At 42.1% G+C, this 27053-nt stretch overlaps 1 protein-coding gene across 1 annotated transcript in view; it reads left to right on the top strand.

Moving 5' to 3' along the window:
• The window catches only part of LOC120979844 (ADAMTS-like protein 2), a 72782-nt gene extending 48250 nt beyond the window's left edge, over nucleotides 1–24532 (top strand). Inside the window, exons 13-16 of the mRNA XM_040408800.1 lie at nucleotides 278–491; nucleotides 8561–8716; nucleotides 10909–11053; nucleotides 24315–24532. Coding sequence (XP_040264734.1) covers nucleotides 278–491; nucleotides 8561–8716; nucleotides 10909–11053; nucleotides 24315–24433 — 634 coding nt within the window. The 3' untranslated portion in view covers nucleotides 24434–24532. The remainder of the gene's footprint in view (nucleotides 1–277; nucleotides 492–8560; nucleotides 8717–10908; nucleotides 11054–24314) is intronic.
• The last annotated feature ends 2521 nt before the right edge of the window (nucleotides 24533–27053 follow it).

The following is a 27053-nucleotide window of genomic DNA, read 5'->3' as shown; positions in this document are numbered from 1 at the left end:
GCTCAAAGGTAGCTCCAAATAGAATTTTTATCCTAGGCCTTTGGGGCCCATTATGACTTCCGAGGCTATGCCCACTGAAGGATTCTCTGGTACTCCAGTGGGCTAGTCCAACCCTGATCCCTTTCTTCTATTCTGCTTCTCCCCTTCTGTCTCCCCTTTTGTTACATTTTTTCATAGCTTTATAGCTTTAGGACTGCAATTATGCAAGACTCTCATATTTCTACAGCAGGTACTTCGGTTATTGGCTTACATTCGTTTTTCTCATTTTTTTTTGGAGATGGGAGTCAAGTGGTTGGAGTGAGTGCTCAAGAACCTGTGGTCAAGGAGTCCAAGTACGCTCGGTTCGTTGCTGGAAGATGCTTGCTCCGGGGCTTGACAGTTCTGTCTATGATGAGCAATGTGAAGGTGCCCAACTAGCAAGACCACCCCAGAAGAAAGCATGTAAGAATAAACCATGTGGACCTCAATGGGAGTTCTCAGACTGGACAGAGGTATGTTTAAGACCTTACATTACTTTAGAAAGATTTATTGGTGATTGATTAGACATAAATGCTTAAAGGGGTGTTCCCATCTGATAAAGTGATGGCATAACAATAGATTATGGCACCACTTTATGATCATGGGGGCAGACCTATGAGACCCCACGATTCTTAGAGCAAAGGGGCAGGAGCGCCGATTCAGTGTTGCAGCGCCCTTGCACTCTTTCCCTGCACAGTGGTGCTCCCAGATGTCTACTGGACAGGGGTCCTGCTGCACAACTCCAGTAAGTGGAGATAGCTGCAGTTCCTTGCGCATTGATGCGGCTGTAATGCTAATTCATTATTTTGAGGTTCCAGAGGTTGGTTCCCCTCCTATCATAAAATAATGGCATATCCTAGTGATATGCCCACAGCTTCTTCATGCAGAGGTTGGACATATAGCCTCTTCAGTATCCCAAAATAGAGTACTTGCGAATTGTTTCTTATTGTATAATGTTCTAATGTATTGTACTACCCAGTTTAGCTCTGTATAGATTAGTCAGAGTTAACAGTCATGACTCTATGCCTGTAGGAAGCTGGGTGATGGACTTAGGTTCGCCACTTCAGTCAGCGTGCGTGTTAGCTAAGGAAGTTAGAGGAGCTATATGTTCTCCTAACTTAAAGCTTTGCATCAAAAGAGCGATATGGTAAGGGGGGGACAGACTGGGAGAGGTGCTCAGCACAGCTCTGTATAATACAGGTGCCGCATATGCTACGGCATGTGTATCTTTGTCTATGTAGGCTGGGGGAGGTGCTCAGCGCAGCTCTGTACAATCCAAGTGTCGCTTATGCTACGGCATGTGTATCTCTGCTTGGTATTGTTGGCTACTGGATGAAGTGTGCGGGGATCGCTCGCTGGCTATGCTGGCAGGGAGGGATGTGGCAAGAAGAAGTGGTAAACGCTATTAGATATACAAATGCCGACTATTATGCGGCATGGTGTATCCCTGCCTATTATTAGATACTGTGATATACCTCACAACAGTGACATGAGATTGAAAATGTATATGGTGTAAGTGTGTGTGTGTTTGTTACTTGGTGTTGAAGATGTATAAATCAATAGAAGGGTAGACATTAGATTGGATAAAAATAGAAATAATAAATATAAAATAAAAATAAAATTAGATTAGAAAAAATAATAAAGAATAATAAAGAATAATAACTGGGTTCACTGGATTATTTACTTCAAATGAAGGTCATTACTTCATAAATTATAGTGTTATTAATAGTTTAGTGGGAGCGCAATGTGCGCTATTGTTTGGGTTGCCCGTGGTGTGTGCTCCTGTCTTTTATTTTTAGGCGGTGGGATGTGTACTGTAGTCCCTGTTGTCCCTGTTCTAGATTCTTGTAATTTTGCCTCTTTTTATTAGTTTTTTTGGTGAATGCTGCTATTTGTTTGTTATGGTCGGGTGTATGTCTGAAGGTATTTTGTCTAGGGGTGCATGTCCGGGGGTATTATGCCATGGTACCTTATACTGAGTATAGGTACATAACTTTGTGTATACCTAATTTCATGTATTTGGACAATATTTGTTTTTAGGTGTGTAAAACCCTAATTTATATTATCATTTCATTTATTTCATTCAGGCCGTGGAGGGGTCAGGTGGGGGGGGGAGGGGGTTTAAGTGTGTTTAACTGGTAGATCCAGTATACTTCTCGTTTCTGAAGTCTATTGTATGGGTTTAGGAGTATGAAATCTATTGGCGTGATTATGTTGTTCTTTTTCTAGAGTGTCAGCGCAGTGCCTAGATAGACTATGTTTGACATACTGTTTTTGTATATTGCGGCGGTGTTGATTTAAGCGATGGTTGGGTTGTGCGTCCTATGTATTGCAAACCGCATTGGCATTCGATCATATAGATAACATATGAGGATTGGCATGTTAGATGGTGTTTGATAATGAAGGAGGTTTTGTTCGTATTGGAAGAGAAATATGTTTTGTTATGTGTGATGGTTGTACAGCAGAGGCAGCGTGGGGTGTTGCATTTGTAGCTTCCCACGTTGTTAGTATTTTGGGGTCGTTTCCTTTTTGGGGTCGTGTCCTTTCTGATGGTGTTTTGGTTTGCTAGGTGCTAATAGATTTCTGATGGTAGGGGCACGTCTGTATGTGATTTTTGGTTTGTTTGGGAGGTGTTGTTTGAGATATGGGTCTTGCAGTAGGATGTGCTAATGTTTTTGAAGGATCTGTAAGATGATGGAGTTTGATGTGCTGTACTGTGTGATGAAATGGAGTTTTTTCAGAGTGGTTGGTTCTTTTGTACTTGGTTTGAGGCATTCTGCTTGTGTTAGTTGTAGGCTTTTTTTTGTATGCGTCACTTATGATCTTCTCAGGAATTTTCTTCTTTTTGAATCTTTTTTCCCAGTATCTTTGCTTGTGTAGTGAAGTCGGTATCGTTAGTGCAGTTTCGTCTAATGCGTTTTTATTGCCTGTAGGGGATATTTTTAAGCCATTTTTTATGGTGGATGCTGGTGTATTGGATTTAACTGTTCGTATCTACGGTTTTGAAACATGTTTTGCTGATCAGTTTATTGTCTTGGTTGGAAATGATGATATCTAAAAATTCTATTGTTTCTTTACTAAATTTGGGTGTGAAGGTGATGCCCTAGTTGGTGAGTTTGAGGCTACTGCAGAAATCAAGGGCGGATCCCTCATCACCATTCCAGATAATGAACAAATCGTCTATGTATCTTCTGTAGTAGACGATCCCCTTTTTGTATGTCTGATGCCCCCATATGTGTAGTTCCTCGAATTTGCCCATGAAGATGTTAGCGAACGAGGGTGCTACTCGTGTCCCCATAGCAGTCCTGGTGCGTTGATGGTAAGTTTTATTGTTGTATATGAAATAATTGTTCTCTAGGATGAATCGAATACCTTCTGATAAGAATTCTATTTGGGGTGGTTTAAGGGATTTATCCTTGGAGAGAGTGTTTTTAACGCAATGGATCCCTAGTTCGTGGCGTAAGAGTAGAGGGCGGTAACATCAAGTGTAAGGAGACCATAATCAGGTAGCCACTCTATTGATTGTAATTCCCGGATGAGTTGGCTGGAGTCATGTAGATAGCTTGGTAACTGTTTCACGTATGGCTGCAAGAATAAGTCAAGGTATTGTTATAAGTTACTAGTGGCAAATGTTGTGTTTGAGACTATTGGTCGTCCTGGCAGGTGTGTAGTATTTTTGTGTATTTTTGGTAAATGGTAGAAGTATGGGATGCATGGTGTTTTGGGTGTCGAAGTTTTTTTCTTTTTTATTTATATACTGATTGGTGAAGGCATTTTTCACTAGTAGATTTAGTCTCTTGGTTACTTCGGGGAAGGGGTCGTTCGTGATTTTTTCATAGTAACAGGGGTCCCAGAGGATATTTTCGGCTTCTTGTTCGTAGTCATGAACATCCTGTATTACGATTCCTCCGCCTTTATCGGCAGGGCGTATGATTATGTCATTATTATTTTAGAGGTTGTTTAAAGGGACACTGACAGGGCCAAAAAGCATATTAAGGTATATATATGACCGTACAGGTCTTATAAAGTGTATAAGAATCATGTAAGTATCCCCCCTGTCCACCTTATAACTACAGTAATGTGAAGTTTTATAACCTGTTGGAATCGGGTTCAATCTGCCCAAGGGGCGGTGTTTCACCTCAGCTTGCGCCCAGCCAGCCTCGCCACAACTGCCGTTTGAAGCGCCGCCCAGCTCATCAATATTCACTTCGCTGGGCGGCGCTGGGCGGCTACTAGTGTCCCCGGCTATCTTCAGCGCATGCGCCCGGCACCCTCACTGGCCGGGATCGCATCGCGCCTGCGCACAGTCTCATTCTCAGAGGCAGCCTCTCAAAATGAGACTGTGCGCAGGCGCGATGCGATCCCGGCCAGTGAGGGTGCCGGGCGCATGCGCTGAAGATAGCCGGGGACACTAGTAGCCGCCCAGCGCCGCCCAGCGAAGTGAATATTGATGAGCTGGGCGGCGCTTCAAACGGCAGTTGTGGCGAGGCTGGCTGGGCGCAAGCTGAGGTGAAACACCGCCCCTTGGGCAGATTGAACCCGATTCCAACAGGTTATAAAACTTCACATTACTGTAGTTATAAGGTGGACAGGGGGGATACTTACATGATTCTTATACACTTTATAAGACCTGTACGGTCATATATATACCTTAATATGCTTTTTGGCCCTGTCAGTGTCCCTTTAAGGCTGTTAGTTCTGTTTTGCTCAGGTTTCCGTTATAATTTAGGGTATCACTGTCGTTGATTTTTGTTTTGAGTTCCTGTGAGATTAGCTTGAAAAAGGTAGGGATGATGTGCCCCTGGCTCTGTAGGGGGAAAAAGTTTGACTTTGGTCTGATCTAGGTGTTTGTAAGTTGGACTGGTATGATTGTTTTCTGTGGTATGATTTTGAGGGTTTTTGGTATTTTCTATTTCAAAATGTCTTTTAAAAGGTTATGTTTCTTCAAAATTTTTGTGTGTCTGTATATAGTTTTAGGGGATTTGCTCTATTTTGGGGGCAAAAAGATAGGCCTTTTTGTAAGAGTCTGGTTAAAGATCTTACTGGTAGATTGAATATTGTTGTCTGTGGTTGGTCTGATGGTAGTGGGATTTATTGATGTTTTTCTAATTTTTGTTTTCTATGTGCCTCCTCTTTTTCCTCAAGGTCTATTTTTCTTTTTCCGGGTGCTGGTTTGTAGTAGTGTGTGATCTTGGGGTGTTTTTTTTTGTTGTTGATTGGAGTTGAGCACTGGTTCGTAATGGCCGGACATAAAAAAAAGGCACTAGAGTGAGATCTATAGCTGGGGTTCCCTCTGGTAGCTATAATGAGTAATCTAGGATAGTAGAGGGAAATTCAATGAGATGTGATGTGTCCTCTATGGGATTTGGCTGGAGTTTTTTTTTGAGTGTGCCCTCTCTGATTCGGTTCTTAGTTTCTAAGTATTTTGACCTGAGGGCCCCAAATCGTTCCAGAAATAAATCTGTGTCTGTGGTTTCGGTACATGATGGATGAGTTTCCAAGTTTGAAGTAGATGTGTTAGTGTTTTCTTTCGGTGGGGAGGTCTCTGTCTTATGATAATTATGTATGGTTTCGGATGGGGGGAGAAGATTAAAGTGTGTATTTTCTGGATGTTGGCTTGGGTGGGGCATAGTTGATGTCTCGCAGGGTGGTGTTGGTTGGGTAGTGTGGGGGACACCCCTGGTAGGGTTGGTGGTATTAGTCTTGGCAGGTCTATTTTGGCCCCTGTTTTGTGGGTTATGATATTTCTGATTTATGAAGTGGCGGCTCCTTTGGTTAAGTTGGAGAGGAGTGGGATATTTCCTGCTCAGATAGTTTAATGTAGGATTATTATGGTGTCGGGGATTTTTGTCCCGTATTTGTGTGATGTTTTCGTTGTTATGTGGACTAAGTGATTGTGGAGCATCATCTGATGTGTATGGTTTCAGTTTTTTCCAATTACGGTAGGAATCTTGATCTTTGTCCTTTCCGTCTCTTTGTAGTTTACGGGATTTTGTGGCAGTTGTGTCTGATTCCATCTGATAGATTCTATTTATAAGATTGTGGTTTATGGTAATGAAGTCAGGGTGTTTAGATTATTGTGATAGGGATTGGATGTTTGTTTTCTATATCTTTGATGTATGTTTCTGTTATTTTTTCTCGTTTATTCATAAGCATCCTGATTAGGCCCGCTGCACATTGATCATTCCACACGTATTTAAAGATGGGATCATCAGGGAATGTTGGTGGTATGGCTATTCTTAATCCCCTAGGGGCTAGATTTTCTTGTAAATATATTCTTAAGAATAGAAAATCTAATTGGTGGAATAGTTAATTTTTAAGGTTGTTTTCAAAAGTCTTAAATAAATCTAGCATTTTGTTTGTATCCTCCCTCCCAAAGGTCTCTACTTTATTCCTCTTGGATATATCCTTGTGGGTTATGTTGTCTATGGTCGTGTATTGGGTTACCAGATTTTGTCTTTGTTGTAGGTGTCTCAGGATTGAGTATTCTGGTTCAAGTATGCGAAAATAAAAATAGGGAGAATAAGGCGCTTATTCTTAGTTGTTTGGTGTTAGGTAAAAGGTAAAGATGTGCTTACCGGATGGTGTTGTGAGGAGTCACAACAACTGTAGATCGCTTGGCTGGTTATTTCATGTCCCGATTAGCGGGCGGTTGTCCTAGGCTGCAGCCGTGGTCCTCTGTGCTTGCTCCAGGGAAATCAACAGGCAAAGTGGATAACTTTTAAAAATTGGTTCAGGATCTTTTTAGGCGCTGCCCGGACTCGGATGAATAAAAACTTCAGGATTGATGTTTATAATAATAAACAATGACCTTTATTTAATAACAGTCTAGGCGTTTCTGGGACTGGATTGCCCCCTTCTTCAGGACTATGTACACAAATGGTTTTCACAGTACATTTAAAACAACGATTTTTGGCGCGCAGGCCAAGAGGAGGATCGTGGGTGTGTTAGGGTCGGGTTAATTGACATTCCTCTCTTGCCCTGTCACATAACGCTGGAACTGTGAGGATGACATCGATAGACAATTTAAATGAATGAGTCGGTGGATAAGTGAAATAAAACGATCTGTTGTATTTATCTGTGTATCTGTGCTTCATTTTATTTTATGTAGCAGAGATCGCTCTATGATTCTTCTGTTTAAGGAGGATGCGGGAGGGAAGAGTGTTAGCAGGGAGAGGTGCTCAGCACTGTATTGTGCGAGTGCCAAGTGTTGCTGTCTTTTACTTATTTATCTTTGATTATTGGATACTGAGGATTGTTCTATGACTCAGCTGACGGAGAGCGATATGGTAAGGGAGGGGACAGCCTGGGAGAGGTGCTCAGCACAGCTCTGTATAGTACAGGTGCCGCCTATGCTACGGCATGTGTATCTCTGTCTATGTAGGCTGGGAGAGGTGCTCAGCACAGCTCTGTATAATACAGGTGCCACTTATGCTACGGCATGTGTATCTCTGTCTATGTAGGCTGGGAGAGGTGTTCAGCGCAGCTCTGTACAATCCAAGTGTCGCTTATGCTACGGCATGTGTATCTCTGCTTGGTATTGTTGGCTACTGGATGAAGTGTGCGGGGATCGCTCGCTGGCTATGCTGGCAGGGAGGGATGTGGCAAGAAGAAGTGGTAAACGCTATGAGATATACAAATGCCGACTATTATGCGGCATGGTGTATCCCTGCCTATTATTAGATACTGTGTCTGATGCGACGGCAGTGTGAGCTGTGGGCTGAGCGCAGTGGTGTCCCGTTATTTCAGACCTCACAGCAGTGATGTATGTCTTACAGTAATGTGAGTATATAACTCATGACAATAAGTGTATACCTCATGCGGTGTCCCTGCCTATTTATTATTGGATACTGTGTCTAATGCGACGGTACACTTTGACCCCAGTCCCGATCCTGGCCTCTGCCCGTACATTGCTACCTAGGAAGATTTGCACTGTGAATTGTTTGGGACTGTCTTTGATACTGTTGACTATACTAAAACTCCCATTCTGCACTTTACTAAAGAGAGATTTGTATATTTTCTACAACTGGCCTGGTCACTGACTCCAGCACCATAGGCTGGCCGCAGCACCTACATCTCCTGCCTTGCACCTGTACAACCAGTCATAACACCAAGGGCACCTCAGCTGCCATCAGGCAGGAGCCCTAACATCGGGGTGTGCCCCGAGGCAGGGAAGGGTCTACCCTTGTGTCACTGTCTGGCCCTATGGATCATCAGGCTGAGGATTTCCACTGTGAATAACTGCTGCAGCCATTACCACTCCCATCCTCCGCTCCGCTTCGACGGAGCTTGCTGTCTTTCTTCCTTTGTTTCTGATACCACTACATTGGCATGATGGGTGACATATGGTATACTGTACTATAGTATATTGCCCTTTTTCCTGTAAATCACACTTTTATTGCGTATTTTTACATTGGATCAGTTGTGATTCATCTAAGGATCATATTATCATCATCATTTAGTCTCACTGAATATTTCTAGCTGGTTTCTTTTCCAAACTCACCATACCACAGATATAACTTTTTTGTCCCTATGTTTTCAGTGTTCTGCTGCCTGTGGAACTGAGGGAGTAATGAAGAGAGAAGTGAAGTGCTCGGCAGAATCCAACCAGTGTGATGAAAGCATCAAGCCTTCAAGTGAGAAGCCCTGCCTGGGCCCACCCTGTGATCATCACTGGACAACACCCGAATGGGGGCCGGTGAGTGTTCTGAATGGGTTATACAGTGTGATACAGGTAAAACCACATGGTGCGGCTAAACGCAGTTGAGCAAGGCCTACATCGGTGGCTAATGGCTTCATGAGTTTGCCATTCTGCCGTGACCTCCATGGGCTTGGCTGCACGTGCTCAACCGCATGGTGTGGTCTTACACTAATGGGTATTAAATAGCAGCACCTTTTTGGTTGCCCACCAGATTCCTGCTAGCTTTTAAAAATCTGTACCAATCCTACTATGGGCCAGGTTAGACAGAAACACACTATGGCAACACATCATCCAGCCTCATCCTGGCAGTGCTAAAAATTCCAGAAAAAATACACTTCATTGAGGAATCCAAATTGGATAGAAACATTTCTCCTTTTACCTGCCTCCCCCTCTAGATCCCTATCTTTGACCCGCATTGTTTTTTAAATCCTTGAAGCCCCAAACAAACCTAATTCCATTATTCCCATTGATTAAGGATGACAGCTGAAACACTGTACTACAAAGACCATCTATATCCAAAAGGAATATAATTCTTAGATGTGTAAAGATTTAAAGGAGAAGTACAACTTTGGAGGAAGAGGAAGTGCTTTTAGCCCTTCTCGGAAGACCTGCGAAGGGAAGCATACTTACTTGCTTCCTGGCACCGTCTTCCTGGCTGCTCTGCTGGGTTCCCTGTATATAAACTTCCTGTTCTCCTCAGCGGTGTTCTGCTCCCGCTGTGTCACATGTAGGGTTGCCACCTTTCCCAGCAAAAAATACAGGCCAAGTTAAGCTAAACCCCAAAGGGGGGGGGGTGGTTTTGGGGGTGCGGCTTAACACAGGGTGTTAAGTCGCTGTCATACTGTGGCTCCCAGTAATATTAATGCCTTCATTAGTGCCCCCCAATAATATTAATGCCCCCATTAGTGCCGCCCAGTATTAATAATGCCCCCATTAGCACCTCCCAGAATTAATAGTGCCCCCATTAGTGCCCTCTGTAATAGTAATGCCCCCATTAGTGCCCCCAAGAATTAATAATGCCCCTATTAGTTCCCCACAATAATATTAATGCCTTCATTAGCGCCCCCAGAATAAATACTGGCCCATTAGTGCCCCCAGTAATAGTAATGCCCCCATTAGTGCCCCCCAGTAATAGTAATGCTCTCATTAGTGCACCCCAGAATTATTGCCCCCCATTTGTGCCCCCCAGTAACACTAATGGCCCCATTAGTGCGCCCCAGAATGAATAATGCCCCCATTAGTGTGCCCCAGAATTAATAATGCCCCCCATTAGTGCCCCCCAGTAGGAATAATACCCCCCATTAGTGCCCCCCAGTAAGAAAAATACCCCCCATTAGTACCCCCCATTAAGAATAATACCACTATTAGTGCCCCCCAGAATTAATAATGCTCCCCATTAGTGCCCCCAGTAAGAATAATACCCCCCGGCGTCAAACGGGAAGTTTACATCCACAGAGCCCATATGTATCAAATCGTTTTTTTAACACAATAAAAGCACACAGAGCTATGGGGACTGGATATTGCGGACGTGCTAGCGGCCATCTAGCAACCCATGTCCTCAGCTCTATACACAAAATCAAGGTGACAGGTTCCCTTTAAAGGGGTTGTGTCACTTCAGCAAATAGCATGTATCATGTAGAGAAAGTTAATATCAGGCACTTACTAATGCATTGTGACTGTCCATTTTACTTCCTTTGCTAGCTGGATTCATTTTTCCATCACATTATACACTGCTCATTTCCATGGTAACGATCACCCTGCAATCCATCAGTGGTGGTTGTGATTGCACACTATAGGAAAAAGTGCACGACCGCCACTGATGGTTTGAACCATGGAAAGGAGCAGTGTATAATGTGATGGAAAAATGAATCCATCCAGGGAAGGAAGCAATACAGATAATTGCAATACATTAGCAAGTAGTTTGTATTAATGTCCTCTACATAATAAATGCTATTTGCTGAAGTGACACGACCCCTTTAATAACGTAGGCTCAAGGTACACCAGTGTCTTTTTAAGTGCCTTCTGCTCTCAGGGTGCCCATATTTTACCTCTTCTATGAGAAAAGGAGAGCTTTGGGTCCCACAGCATGGAACTGCATCTGGTTGACATAAATGTTCTGTATCTCCTACTAGATGAGAGCTCCTGCAGTGTTTAAAGGTGGGTGTATTTTTCTTATGTCTCTTTTACAGTGCAGTAAGACATGTGGATCAGGACACCAGCTTAGAGAAGTGAAGTGTTATCAAGGAGAAGAACTGAGCCAGGGATGTGACCAGTCTGCTAAACCAGAGAGTAGACAGGTCTGCAATATTAGCCAATGTCCCACCGAGGCCCCTGGTAAGAAAACTCTGATTCATCAAGGGGGTAGTCCCATCTTCTTCACATGTTTGGCAGATGTGGGTCCCACCTCTAGGGCCCTTACCTATCTCCAAAGCAGGGGTCCTCCAACCTCTATCCCACCCTGGTGAGGCAGCCACTGTGAATGGAGAGGTGGCCATGCTTGTGCCTTTTTCTCCATTCACTTCTGTGGGAGATCGGAAAACAGACGAGCAAGTGTGCACGCCCCTGACCCCAGATCTGGAGATTGGCTCAGGTCCCAGAAGTGAGGTCTGCATCTGTCAGACATTTATAGCATATCCTATGAAATGTCTAAGATGGGAATACTTATCATTACGTTCTGATTACTCTTTTTAATCACCAATATTGACTCACCAGTTGTCAATTTATTTTATCGATGTATCTCATTTTGTGAATACTTGCCTATCTCGTGAAGTAATAATGCTGGAGTACCTTTTCTTAGAAGTCTGTGTTGTGTCATTATGTTATTCCTCCTGAAAATGTGTGAATAAATTATCCTCCTGGTTGTTGATATTTCCCAATGCTGCAGCATCGGTCTTTCATTCAGACATGTCAGGAAATGTGGAAGTTCCTATTTAAAGGGAACCTGCCACCTGGATTTTGGGTATAGAGCTGAGGACATGGGTTGCTAGATGGCCGCTAGCAGATCCGCAATACCCAGTCCCCATAGCTCTGTGTGCTTTTATTGTGTCAAAAAAATGATTTTATAGATATGTAAATTAACCTTAGATGAGTCCTGTCTCCTCCATGCTGGAGAGATGAGTGTTCCTTCCCTGTGCTGGCATCAGCCTCAGGGAACGAACTGCGCATGCGCTAGCTCGCGCATTGCGAGATAACGGCGCTCTAGCTTTGTGACGTCGGGGAGCAAGGAGGAGATTCGGAGGATGCGGGGCGGTGCTGGTCTCCTTCACAGTGGGCGTGGCTGGGCTCCGGAGATGTTATTAACAGCTCCTTGGGCTTCTTTCTTGCCTCATTTACACAATAAAAGCACACAGAGCTATGGGGACTGGATATTGCGGATCTGCTAGCTGCGATCTAGTAGCCCATGTCCTCAGCTCTATACCCAAAATCCAGATGACAGGTTCCCTTTAAAGGTTTTTTTTGGTAATCATTTTTATTTAATGCTGGCTGCCTGCCTCCTGAAACAGAAGATTCATACTTACCTGCTCCCCACCACTTTGTGCTGCCTGTCCCGAGTTTTTACATCCAGTGCTGAATGGGCATAGTCACATGTTCTGCTGCAGCTAATAACTGGCCTTAGTGTTGATGTGGCCACAAGCAACACATCCCTGCTGCAGCCAGTCATTGGCTTCAGCATAATATGTGACCATGCCCATGCAGCACCAGATGTTCTGGGGACTGGAACATGGACACAGTGGAGGCAGCGCGCAGGACTGGAGTGGCGGGAAGCAGCTAAGCATGAATTTTCTGTTTCAGCAGGCAGGCTGCAAGCATTAGATAAAAAGTATTTATTACCAGAAAACCTCTTTAATGTAATCATTGTGAACTATGTGTTGAATATGTCCCCTGAGTTGCACACTTTTTGTAGAATGGTGTATAGGCTGAGCCCAGTCTCATGACATTGTTGAGAATAGTTTTGAGCAAATCAAATTTCAGGATACAATCAATTCGTCACAAAGCCGAATTTCCTTGTGCTTCATGGTAACGAATTGATTTAACCTGAAATAGTGCAAAAAACAAAAAAATCATGCTTACCTGCTCCATTTGCTTGCAACGCATTGGCCGCCGCCATCTTGCTTAAAGAATTCGGCCGATATCCCATGCGCGGTGACGTCATCTTGGGCCGCGTGAGATTTCACGCCAGCTCTTCGAGCAAGATGATGGCGGCCGGCCCCGTCGCAAGCAAATGGATCAGGGAAGTATGATTTTTTTTTTTTTTTTATACTGTTATGTAAATCAGATGCCGTGATCATGTATGAACGCGGCATCTGAGGGGTACAATGACTGGAAGCAGCACAATCGCCTCTCCCTCTCATTGCACCCACTTCTTACAAAGAAATGTGCTTTATGACAAAGTAATTCGTCATAAAGCAAATTTAAAAAAAAAAAATTGGCAAGGCATCCGAATCGTATTTTCAAATACTAGTTGAGAAGTATGGCATTCTGTTCTTGTTATAAACAGTTTTTCCATTTTATGTGATCCTGTAAAGAATGTAGCAGAGGTTTTTATGAGGTTTCCAATGGCAAAGTTCTACAACTAAGGCTGCTGTGAGTACATGATGTAACGACAGAGTTTGGCACCATAGCAAAGATAATAGGATCAAGATCTTTGTGGAGTAGAACTCTTTGTTAAAGGGAACCTGTCACCTCCCAAAACCATCCCAAGCGTCCAGCAGGACCTGCGTGTAGCCAGCAGCGTGTTTCTGATGATGCCTTTCTTCCTGAAGGCAGATGCAGCAAAATGAAGGAAAAGGACCTCAGTTAGGGAGGAAGACTAATGAATCTTTTGACGCATGTGTCTTCACAGAGGAAGAGGTTCTAAGTCAGCTGTCTAAAATAAATACAAATAAGTCACAGGGGCCTGATGGGATACACCCAAAGCTATTAAAAGAGCTCAGCGGTGAACTAGCAAAACCATTAACAGATTTATTTAACCAATCACTGGTAACAGGAGTCGTCCCAAAAGATTGGAAATTAGCAAATGTTGTGCCCATTCACAAGAAAGGTAGTAGGGAGGAATCGAGCAACTATAGGCCAGTAAGCCTGACATCAATAGTGGGGAAATTAATGGAAACCATACTTAAGGAGAGGATTGTGGAACATCTAAAATCCCATGGATTGAAAGATGAAAAACAGCATGGGTTTACTTCAGGGAGATCATGTCAAACTAATCTTATTGATTTTTTGGATTGGGTGACTAAAATAATAGATGGCTGAGGTGCAGTACGCATCGCTTATCTAGACTTTAGTAAGGCTTTTCATACTGTCCCACATAGAAGGCTTATCAATAAATTGCAGTCTTTGTGCTTGGACTCCCATATTGTTGAATGGATTAGGCAGTGGCTGAGGGACAGACAACAGAGGGGTGTAGTCAATGGAGTATATTCAGACCATGGTCTTGTTACCAGTGGGGTACCTCAGGGATCCGTTCTGGGACCCATATTGTGTAATATCTTTATCAGCGAAATTGCAGAAGGCCTCGATGGTAAGGTGTCTTTTTGCTGATGACACAAAGAATTGTAACCGGGTTGATGTTCCTGGAGGGATACACCAAATGGAAAAGGATTTAGGAAAACTAGAGGAATGGTCAAAAATCTGGCAACTAAAATTTGATGTTGATAAGTGCAAGATAATGCACCTAGGGCGTAAAAACCCAAGAGCAGAATATAAAATCAGTGATACAGTCCTAACCTCAGTATCTGAGGAAAGGGATTTAGGGGTCATTATTTCAGAAGACTTAAAGGTAGGCAGACAATGTCACAGAGCAGCAGGAAATGCTAGCAGAATGCTTGGGTGTATAGGGAGAGGTATTACCAGTAGAAGGAGGGAGGTGCTCAGGCCGCTCTACAGAGCACTAGTGAGACCTCATTTGGAGTATTGTGCTCAGTACTGGAGACCATATCTCCAGAAGGATATTGATACTTTGGAGAGAGTTCAGAGAAGAGCTACTAAACTGGTACATGGATTGCAGGATAAAACTTACCAGGAAAAATTAAAGGACCTTAACATGTATAGCTTGGAAGAAAGACGAGACAGAGGGGATATGATAGAAACTTTTAAATATATAAAGGGAATCAACAAGGTAAAAGAGGGGAGAATATTTAAAAGAAGAAAAACTGCTACAAGAGGACATCGTTTTAAATTAGAGGGGCAAAGGTTTAAAAGTAATATCAGGAAGTATTACTTTACTGAGAGAGTAGTGGATACATGGAATAGCCTTCCTGCAGAAGTGGTAGCTGCAAATACAGTGAAGGAGTTTAAGCATGCATGGGATAGGCATAAGGCCATCCTTCATATAAGATAGGGCCAGGGGCTATCCATAGTATTCAGTATATTGGGCAGACTAGATGGGCCAAATGGTTCTTATCTGCCGACACATTCTATGTTTCTATGTACTGAAAACGTTGTTTTATCCCCTGCCCCCGGCACGCTTCTCCACACATGCTTGAAGTCACGGTAACCGCGCCCCCCTCGCTGCCCCTTCGCTGTGACTGACAGCGCTTATGCACGAGAGTTCGGCTATCATTAGTTAAATGTGTATGGTCACCTTAAATGTAATTATCGCCTATGTTTTTAAAAAATTTAAACCAGATAGTAAAACATGTTTTTTTTTCTGTAATCTGATTTTATTTTCTTATTGTAGATTTTTGAATGTTATTTTCTGTACATGAATATTGGGACGGACATCTTGCCTGCGCTGCTGTTAATAGCATTTAGAGATATGCATTACAGAAGCCATATAGACCACAGACAGAATAGATATGAGATGTTCATTAACTTTTCTAGACATTTTCTTTGACATGTGCAGGGAGAGGCAGTATATAAGCTGTGGCCATAATTTATCCTATGCTATCTATGTAGAGGTGTTGCCTGTCATTATAATCCTTCCTGTGATGATAATGAGACGACTGCTGAAAAGTGATCTCTTCAGTACAGGAATTGCAAGTCTATTATTTAAGAGATTTTCCAGGACTTCAATATGATATTATATATTATAAGAGTCAATTAGCATCTTTCCTTTGGCCTGTGACCTGACGTCCATCGGTCACATGGCCTTTCTCCAACTCAGTCCCATTCAAGTGAATAACACTAGGTTATTTTCTGATGACATATTCCGTTTAAGACATCTCCAGCTGTTGTTGGGTGTAACCAATTGAGTGTGACAAGACCGCAGTACAGTCCAGCTTCAGTGCATCTATTCTCTCTATGAATTTGTGAGAAGAAGGGAACAATTGGGAGTTAGCTAAGATATTGTCCATTTCACTTGAATGGGGCTGAGCTGCAATACATTATATGGCCCATGGTGAAGAGTGGCGCTGTTTCTAAAGATGGTAGAGAGAAATAGCAGCTCTCCAAACTGCAAAGATAATCTTTAGTGCTGACTATGCATGACTATGACCAGAAACGTTTCTACCCAATGAGGGGGTCTTCCTCAAGATAAAGCAGCCACTTTATTTTAATCTATTACAACCCAACCAAGTGGATAAAGGGATAAGCATGAGCCGTGTCAGACTGGGGTGCCCTGGGCTCACCAGACGAAACCCCAATAAAGTCTAATAGGTTTTTAATTAAATAAATAAACCCTAGCGGCAAGTGGCTCCAAATGTACTTTTTTTTTCCCCTGGACCTTTGGGGCCCCCTATGGCTTCAGGTACTGGGCCCACTGAAGAATTCTATGGTGGGCCAGTCGAACCCTGAGCCTGAGACGGAACCTGATGAGAGATGTGCATGGAGATTACACCCACACACATTGCAAGGAACACAATACAAGTAAACAGATTTGGATGCTTCACTCCACACATGACAAGAGTGGAAACTAAACAGTTTGTATACTGGTAATGTGCGCAGACAACTTCTAAACATACTGACATGACATATCCCAGAGGAAATAAGACACATGCATTGAATTTCATGGGAGTATTCTCAGCAGATTTGTCTTCGGGCACACTAGCTTATCAGTCTTTATGCTTCATTTGTATTGTCAAAATATGTACTGTGATCTTATTTGCCTGCAGTTCTTTTCCATGCAGTCATCCCCTGCCTCTTCGCAGTCTTCATCCATCCCAAATCTCAAAATTTGTAAACTGAAACTGAAAAATCCTTTACCTGGTGCTTGTAGTTGTCTAAACATTTTTTAAGGAAAAATGCCTCATGACCACAAGTAGAGTGATGAGCCTGGAGCCTGGACAGCAGTGCCTGGAGGCTATGTGGCTTTCTTGTACGTGCAGAAAATGGAACATCAGGCTTTACTCAGTGTATTTTCACCTTTGACACAATTAGGGTCTGGTCATATTTTACCTTTATGACTTATAAATCAGATTTTACTATAGATTATAGTCACTCTCTCCATTTTCTGGCTGTGCTGTGCAAAAAAAATAAAACATCTGTGGCGTATTTACTGAACGATGGCTGCGGACCACTTGATTGCTATGGGGCCAGGGCTGAGAGAGGTCCTAGCACTGAACTCCTAAAAACTGCATTCTCCACCACCAGATGGAACACGGTGCAAAGAGCTTTTTCCAGCTGCTACTGAGTTCAGTAGTAACTCTATAAATTTCAGTGCACACAGCGCCATCTAGTGGTGGCTGCTGGCAGACAGTTTTTATTACCGTAAGTACTGAAGAGAAGAAGGAGACTGATTTATCAATGTATTTTTGCCAGTTGTCTGGTATAAATACCTTGAGAAATATAGAAACATAGAATGTGGCGGCAGATATGAACCATTTGGCTCATCTAGTCTGCCCAATATACTGAGTACTATGGATAGCCCCTGGCCCTATCTTATATGAAGGATAGCCTTATGCCTATCCCATGCATGCTTAAACTCCTCCACTGTATTTGCAGCTACCACTTCTGCAGGAAGGCTATTCCATGCATCCACTACTCTCTCAGTAAAGTAATACTTCCTGATATTACTTTTAAACCTTTGCCCCTCTAATTTAAAACGATGTCCTCTTGTAGCAGTTTTTCTTCTTTTTAAATATTCTCTCCTCTTTTACCTTGTTGATTCCCTTTGGCGTTCAGAATGAGCTCCGTATTTATGAGGCATGAGGGTGAGGTGGAGTGTGATTTCTTTTAAAATAAAAAATGATTCCGGTTAATTAAAAAAATCTTAAATTCGTTTGAGATCTTACTTGGGTGAGCCCTTACTAACTTTTGCTGTGGGGCCCTTATACTCCTGCAAAAAATGTTGTGTGTGGAGTCAATATTAATTACGAGCTATTGTTAAAATCCAGCAGTGAATAGGTCATCAGTATCTGATTTGTGGGGGTCTGACACCCAGGACCCTGATCAGCTGTTTGGTACTACAGCTATAGGTGGCGGCATAGATCTGGTAATTGTCAGTGTTATTAGAGCATATGGCTGAAGTATGCATTGTTTATCACAATGATAGTGTCATATATCTTTAAATCAAAACTATGTTACTTGTTACCATCATACCTGCCATGTGTTATCTGCCCACATGGTCCTGTTAATATGTATCCTAAGCCAGTCAGAGCCCAGTACATGATTCTTTGTATAATCCCAGCCTGATGCATCTCTTCCTTGCTGATCTGTAGCATCTGAGTTTCCCTGTAGTTCACCTTATAAACATGCTTTCGAATAGCTGCCAACGGTGACCTCCCCTTTCTAACCTTTCAAATATTCTAAAGAACTGAAAATGTCCCACACTCTCAAAGTCACCGAGAATATTGTGTCTGTAATATTATTTATGCATCAACTTACTCTTTCTAGACTCTGTGATATACCATCTAACAACAGGAAATTATAGACACATGGCTACTGAAGATTAGTTATGTGGTTGCAAAAAGTTTACTTTTACTAAGTACTTTTACTAAGTTTCATTTTGGTGGGATTTTTTGGTGAATTCAATATAGAAACATAGAAGATTGACAGCAGAAAATGACATCAAGGTCGATCTAGTCTGCGCTTAACCCGTAGGATACCAGCGCCGTACATATACGGCACTGAACTCAGGGTCACAAATCCCAGCGCCGTACAGCTGCGCCTGCCCGATCAGCTGCAGGGGTCTAACAGTCACTGATAGCCGGACCCCTGCTGTATGCGCCGGCATCGGTGAAAACACCGATGCTGGTGCATTAACCAACAGCGCTGACTGCGGCATGTGCGGTATCCTGCTGGGTGCGTGGTGGCCATATAATGGCAGGGCAGGCAGCCCAAATATACTTACAGCCAATGCATTACAATATAGAAGTATTGTAATGCATTGTAAAGGGGATCAGACCCCCAAAAGTTGAAGTCCCAGAGTGGCACAAAAAAATTAAGTGAAAAAAGAAGTTAAAAAAAAATAAAGTTTTACAAAAAAAATTAAAGCTTCAAGTAAAAAAAAAAGCTTTCTTTTCCCAAAATAAAGTAAAAAAAAAAATGATCAGGTGAGCGCTGTAAAAAATAAAAAATAAAAACAGTGTCAAAAAGGCCATTTTCTGGTCACCTTGCCTCACAAAAAGTGTAATATCAAGCAATCAAAAAAGGCATATTTAGCCCAAAATTATATCAATAAAACCGTCATCTCATCCTGCAAAAAATGAGCCCCTACCTAAGACAATCGCCCAAAAAATTAAAAAAATAGGGCTCTCAGAAAATGGCAACACAAAAACAATGCTTTAACTGTGTCCTTCCATTCTGAATCCTGCCATGTGCGCCCACAGCAGTTTACCACCACATATGGGGTGTTGCCGTACTCAGTAGAAAATCGGTAACAAATTATGGGGTGCTCTTTCTCCTGTTACCCCTTGTGAAAATGAAAACATTTGGGGCTAAAGCAACTTTATTGGAAGAAACAAAACTTTTTATTTTCACAGCCAAGTGTTTCCAACTTCCGTAAAACGCTTAGGGGGTCAAACTGGTCAGTACCCCCCTGAATATATTCTTTAAAGGGTGTAGTTTCCAAAATGGGGTCACTTTTTGAGGGTTTACACTGGAGGGGTACGTCTGGGTCTCTTCAAATACAGAATGGTGCCTAAAAACCATTTTATCAAAAATCTCCCTCCAAAATCCATATGACGCTCCTTTTCTTCTGACCACTGCCACGTGCCCATAGAGCACTTTACCGCCACATATGGGGTATTTATGTAAACTGCAGAATAAGAGTAATGTATATTGAGGTTTATTTTGCAGTTAACCCTTGCTGTGTTGAAAGAAAAAATTGATTAACATAAAGAAATCTACCAAAAAAGTGAAATTTTGAAATTTCACCCCCATTTTCCTTTAATTCTTGTGGAACACCTCAAGGGTTAACAACGTTTGCAACATCAGTTTTAAATAATTTGAGGGGTGCAGTTTCTAAAATGGGTCATTTATGGGTGGTTTCTATTACATAAGCCCCTCAAAATCACTTTATAACTGAATTGGTGCTTAAAACAATGCTTTTGGAAATTTTGTTGAAAATGAAAAAAAATGGCTTCTAAACTTCTAAGCCTTCTAACGTCCTAAAAAAATAAAATAATCACGCTTATAATTACTGTAATCTGACATCTACAAAAGCATACATATGGGGAATATTGATTGATAACCATTTTATGAGGTATTACCATTTTATGAGGTATTACTATCTGACTTCAAAGTAGAGAAGTTCAAATTTAGAAATGTAGAAAATTGTGAATTTTTCAAAATTTTTGGTAAATTTTGGATTATTTTATAAATAAAGGTGAAATATATTGACTCATTTTACCACTGTCACGAAGTACTGTACTGTACTGTCATGAAAAAACAATCTCAGAATGGCTTGGATAAGTAAAAGCATTCCAAAGTTATTGCCACATAAAGTGACACATGTCAGATTTGCAAAAATCGGTCTGGGATTTAAGGTGAAAAGTGGCCCAGTAGTGAAGGGGTTAATCTTAGGATAGACAAGTGTTTATCCAAGGCATGTTTAAATTCACGTACTGTCAATTTCCCAATCACATTTGATGGAAGTTTGTTACAAGCCTGAACTACTCTTTTGATGTAAACATATTTCCTACATACATTGGTTCTGATCTTCCCCCCAACTAATAATAGATTTTGCCCCTTTGCTCTTGTGTTGACTTTTTTCCTTAAAAACACTTCACTCCTAAGTCTTTAACATATTTAAAAGTTTCAGTCATGTCCTCATTATTCTTTTCTTCCTCAAGGCTATACAGAATAAGGGGGTCATTTACTATCGAGACCTTTGCACAGCAATCTGCGACTTTTCCCCACTCACACCAGGCCTAAAAGTTCTTTAAGTCTCTTATGATATTACTTATGCTTCAGATGCACCACCGTTTTTGTCGCCTACTTTTGCACCCATTTTATTTTATCTATGTCTTTTTGTAGGTGGGGGCTCCAGAACTGGACACAGTATTCCAGATGTGGTCTCACTAGCACTCTTTACAGCAGGATCACAATCTCTCTCTTCCTCCTGGTTATACCTCTTGTTATACAGCCAAGTTGCTTTTCCAGCTGCCTGCCCACACTGAGCACTCATTTTGAAACTGACTGATATCAGGACCCCAAGATCCTTCTCTTCTGAAGTCTTGGCTAACACAGAACTGCCAATATGATGCCTACCAAACCTTCTCCCATGTCACCTACAAAAATATTAAAATAATCAGACTCAGGACAGAACCTTGGTGTACCCCAGATGTAACTTGTCTCTCCTCAGAATGCACACCATTAACAACACCTTGGTGTCTATTCATCAGCCAACTGCAAATCCACTGAGGGATTAAGTCCAGTGTTCAATAAGTTATCTATTAGCTCTTTATGTGGCACTGTATCAGTGGCTTTGCTGAAGTCAAGGTTGGCAACATCCATGGCACAACCTTTGTCCAAAGCTGCTGTGACATAGTCAAATTAATCAGTAAGGTTAGTTTGACATGATCTGCCCTTAATGAAGCCATGCTTTTTTGGGCCCAACAAGTTGCTAGTTGTTAGGCGGTCAACCATCATATTTTTCAGGAGGGTTTCCATTATTTTTACTACTACTGAGGTCAAGCAAGCTAACTGGTCTTTAGTTTCCAGCTTCTTCTCTTCTATCCTTCTTGTGGATAGGTACAACGTTAGCTATTCTCCAGTCTTCAGGGATATTCCCTTTCAGGAAGGACTGGTTAAACAAATCAGTGAGATGAACAGCAAGCACAGACTGGAGTTCTGTAAGGTCTCTGGGGGTGTATGCCATCTGGACCCATTGCCTTGTTAGACTTTAAATGTGCCAATTAAGGGTACTTTCACACTAGCGTTATTCTTTTCCGGCATTGAGTTCCGTCCTAGGGGCTCAATACTGGAAAAAAACTGATCCGTTTTATCCTAATGCATTCTGAATGGAGAGAAATCCGTTCAGTATGCATTAGGATGTCTTCAGTTCAGACACTCTTACGGTATTTGACCGGAGCAAATACCGCCGCATGCTGTGGTATTTTCACCGTCCAAAATTCCGGCACGCTTGCCGGAATGCCGGATCCGGCAATATTTTCTATTGAAATGCATTAATGCTAGATCCGGCACCAAGTGTTCCGGCAAAACGGATCCGGTTTTGCGGTCTGCGTATGCACAGACCTTAAAAAATGCAAAACAAATAAATACCAGATCCGTTTTTCCGGATGACACCGGAGAGACGGATCCGGTGTTTCAATGCATTTGTTAGACGGATCCGTATCTACAAATGCTATCCGTTTGCACACGGATTTTTGGATCCGGCAGGCAGTTCCGGCGGCGGGAACTGCCTGTCGGATTTTCACAACGCAAGTGTGAAAGTACACTCGCCCATAACATCAGCCTCCAAAAACACTGCAGCTAGCAGTAATTTCATGATCATACAAATTACAATTTTGAAAGCCACCTTCTGAAAAAAAATGAACAAAAGTAACTATTCAAATGGTCAGTGACAGCCTTGTCCCCATCAATATAGTGACTTTGGTCAATATCTGTTTATATGCAGCATCCATAGATTAAAGAGTAAAACTAGAAACCTTCCTTAGTTTTCCTGAGAAAGTTAAAAAAGGTATCAAATAAATGAAAGGTCCTCTCATCCAGGCTGGTGCTGGGCAATAAATGAGCGTGGATTGGCGACATATAAGTCAATTGGTGCTTGTTTAAAGTGCTTCAACATGGTCTGATGCTAAGTGAAAGGAGTTATGAACAATCATTATGACAGTCGTTCACGTTGCATAGTGTTTGTAGCATCTCCCCTGTTTACACAGGATGATGTGCTGCCGATACGATTTTAGGTGCTTGTTTTAGTGTTGGTTTCTGATATTGGACCTGATTCTTGGCCGGTGTAAACCGGCCTTAGTAATACGTTTGCTCAATTTAATGCATTACTCTCATATCTATCCACATAATAAATCAATGTGACAGTACAGCCGCTCTGTCTATTACTTTTCCTCAAACCCTGTACAGTGACCTACAAAGTTTCTGTGCCTTATATTATGCCCCCTTAGGCATTCCATTTCCTGCTTTATAGCTCCTCTGAGAAATGAATTACGTTCCCATAGAAGCTATTTGCACGGGCTGCCGATGGTGTGAAAAATAGACTCTCTATCCTTAATTTATACCCTTAGGCGCCATGATTGCTCTTCACCACAGTTTCAAAGGGGTTAATCCCACTGTGATGTAGACTGTTACTCACAAGTTCTCCTGTGTCTACAATATGGAAAGACCTGCTTACCATGATGTCTTTCTTACGGAATAGGTTTAAAGGTGTTGTGTTGGGGGTCTAGGTTGCGATTGGTGCAGGACGGTCTCATAGTGTTCTCACAGGTCATGAGAGCATAGAAAAGCCACTGTGTTACTTTACCAGAAAGAGCAACCCTCTTGTTCTTGAGATGTGTCTGGCAATATCAGATACAAGCCCAGTATTTTTTGTGGTTGGCATGATTCCAATGGCGATCACACCGAGAGGAACATGACATTCTCTGCTAAATGTGAATATAAAATTTGCTGTGCCAGACTCATTTTACATGTTGACCATTTGGCCTATTTTTCCCCCGCAAAGGTCATTACATGCGGAGCCTGGTAGAAGGTACAGGATTAGAATGAACCCATCTAAGAAGTTTTATTCCCAATATGCTCTTTTACAATATGTAAGCACTCTTATTCCCAATCTGTGCACTTCTATTTAAAACTAAGACCTCATATGACATCAGAAGAGTAGTAATGATTTACTTTGGTACCATATAAGTGATCATTAGTGGTTGCTACAATGTAGTAGATACCAGTTGTACACAATAACAAGGAAAGTCCCTAGGACTGTTTAGTGAGAATGCCTGTTTGAGCATACCTTAGATAACAGGGTTGCAATTACCAGAGTCATCCTCTAAACAATGGATGGAGGAGGTGTGGGGTGTCAGACCGGCGCCAATCAGATATTAATGTGTCCTGTCCTGAGGATAGGCTATCTATAGTAAAGCAATGTATAAACCCTTTAAATCCTTTGTAATGTTAAAATTAACAACCAGCATCTCAACAGTGAAAAATATCAGAAGGAAAGTAGGGCCAAACTGAATTGTTCAATTAAGAAATGTCTCACTGTACCTGTAATAACATTTTGATCATCGATGGTCTTGTTTCCTTCCAGATGAAACCTGTGAAGACAAGGCAACCGCTAACTGTTCCCTGGTGTTAAAGGTGAAGCTTTGCTCACACTGGTATTACCGGAAGGCCTGCTGCCGAGCCTGCGGGGGACAAACCTCCTGACTGGGTTTTCTTGAAGTATTTGTCCCTTATTTTTGTGAATTCTGTACATTATGGATGATGCCAGGTGCTCCTATTGCGATAACACTGCTGCCATACTTTGAGGTGTATTAGATGGTGTTTGGCAGAAGTTATTTTTTTACCTCTTCATTTATATATAAAAAAAAAATAATGGTGCGCAGTCATCAACCTGCTGTTATGTGAATACGAGGCTTCTATTGCACTAGATCTTCCCTACCTGTGTATCTTCATCTCCCTGTGTGCTGGAGCTCAGGAGACTCCTAGATTGCCCATGTCAGCCCTGTACCCCAAGGGAATCAATAAGCAGCTGCATTATCTTTCTGACATTGAAGGTGCTATTTTAAAGGACAAATACTATATTCACATATGATTTTATTGCATATTACTATGGGCATTATATTATAGCAGGCACAAAGGCATCTTGCATTTCTAGTCAGTTTCTGTGTCCAGTGTGCCTATTAGTGTTCCCTAGTGCATCCCACTCTGTTCTGTATTGGATGGAGACAGAGGCTAGAATTGACCGGGCCTTGTGAGATCATGTAGAACTCACATAGACTGGCCCTTCAGAGGAACGAAAAACATCTTTGGCTTTTCCTTCTCTATCCTCTTCTGCATTATGGAGACCAGTGGTCTCTATGTGAGTATCAGCTCCCTTCCAGTCCCCTTTTGGGAGACTAACTGAAAATAAGAATGGTTGTGAAGAATCTAAGCAACCACTGAATAGCCAAATCAAATCTGTTCCTGGTATTATATATGTGTCTTCGAAGTGAGATGTTAGTCCGATGTTATTTCCATGTAATCGAGTCTAAACAGTTAAAAGGGTATTCCAGCTTGTAGCTTTTGTGACCTATCCATTGGATGGGAAGTAAATGCTAGCTTGGTGAAGATATGACTGCTGGGATCCCCACCCATTACCTGAACAAGGGACCCCAAGCCCTAATTTCTGCCAGTTGCAAGACCACCGCTAGGAAGAGTTTGAAAGGAGCGGAGATCCAACATGTACCTGCAGCTCCATTCAGTATCCATTGGTCTGGTGAAGACAGCTAAGCGCCGTTCTTGGCAGTTTTTGTCAGTGCCATGAACTTTGAATGGAGGGCACATACTCCACTGCCGCTTGATTTATACTTCCTCTAGCTGTGGTCTTGTGGCTTTAGGGCACAAGGAACTGGGATCTAGTGATTGTGAGGATCCTAGCAGTGAGATTCCCACTGATCTAGCGTGTATCATTTGTCCAATGGATTTGTGAGAAATGCTTTAGTCTAGAATACCCTTAAAGGGGTTATCCGAGATGTGCCAGGATCCTGTGTGCCTGCCATTTCTGGGATCACCTGCCGTACATTGGGCACGTGATCCCAACCTGGGATTACAACCTGCAACGCATGCGTGAGTCTGAATCTCTCGCCAAAGCATGAGAGATTTAGACTCACGCATGCGATGCGGGTTCTAACCCCAGACTAGGATCAAATGCCCACTGTATGGCATGCGATCATGGAAGTGGTGGCCGCATGGGATCTTGGTGCATCTCGGATAACCTAGCTAAAGTGCATTTATACATAGAGAATTTGATTGCGTAAATTATAACACCACATACATTTAAAATGAACTCTAAAAGTTTCACCAGTGTAATGTTTCTAGGAATTTTACCAACATACAGTTCTCTATATTGTAGTCTTGTCTTGATCTCTGTTGTGTTACTTTTTACTAGCTTCCTGCTTACTTGCACATGCTAGTGAACATTTGTCAAACGAGAACATGCCAACCAGTGCTATTACTGATGTATACATGTCACATGCACAGGGACTCTATACCAAAGCCTCATCTAAGATCTGCTTAAAAATCAGCACTTGCCTAAGCTTTACCTGGGCAACCACTGAATGCAACCTACTGCTCTGAGGTGCTTCACATTAACAAAAAGTTTTTTAAAATAATGAAAGCTGTAATACCTATAGCATAATAGTAATATTGTTATTATTGTCACCAAAGTTGGGTGCTGATGTCAGGGACATTAAATCATGATCTTCCCCAGTATGTGCCAATGGGAAGTTTTTGTAGATACAATTTTTTTAAGTTAGGGTATGGTCGCTGGCCACATGTGACCGAAAACCACATCAACATGAGATTATTAATGGCTGCATGATAGAAACATAGAAACATAGAATGTGTCGGCAGATAAGAACCATTTGGCCCATCTAGTCTGCCCAATATACTGAATACTATGGATAGCCCCCGGCCCTATCTTATATGAAGGATGGCCTTATGCCTATCCCATGCATGCTTAAACCCCTTCACTGTATTTGCAGCTACCACTTCTGCAGGAAGGCTATTCCATGCATCCACTACTCTCTCAGTAAAGTAATACTTCCTTATATTACTGTTAAACCTTTGCCCCTCTAATTTAAAACTGTGTCCTCTTGTGGTAGTTTTTCTTCTTTTAAATATGCTCTCTTCCTTTACCGAGTTGATTCCCTTTATGTATTTAAAAGTTTCTATCATATCCCCTCTGTCTCTTCTTTCTTCCAAGCTATACATATTAAGGTCCTTTAACCTTTCCTGGTAAGTTTTATCCTGCAATCCATGTACTAGTTTAGTAGCTCTTCTCTGA

Source organism: Bufo bufo, chromosome 9 (genome assembly GCF_905171765.1).
Source record: "Bufo bufo chromosome 9, aBufBuf1.1, whole genome shotgun sequence".
In the NCBI taxonomy this organism is placed as follows: domain Eukaryota; kingdom Metazoa; phylum Chordata; class Amphibia; order Anura; family Bufonidae; genus Bufo; species Bufo bufo.
Note: the sequence above shows the minus strand (reverse complement) of the source record. Positions and strands in the feature narration are given on the sequence as shown.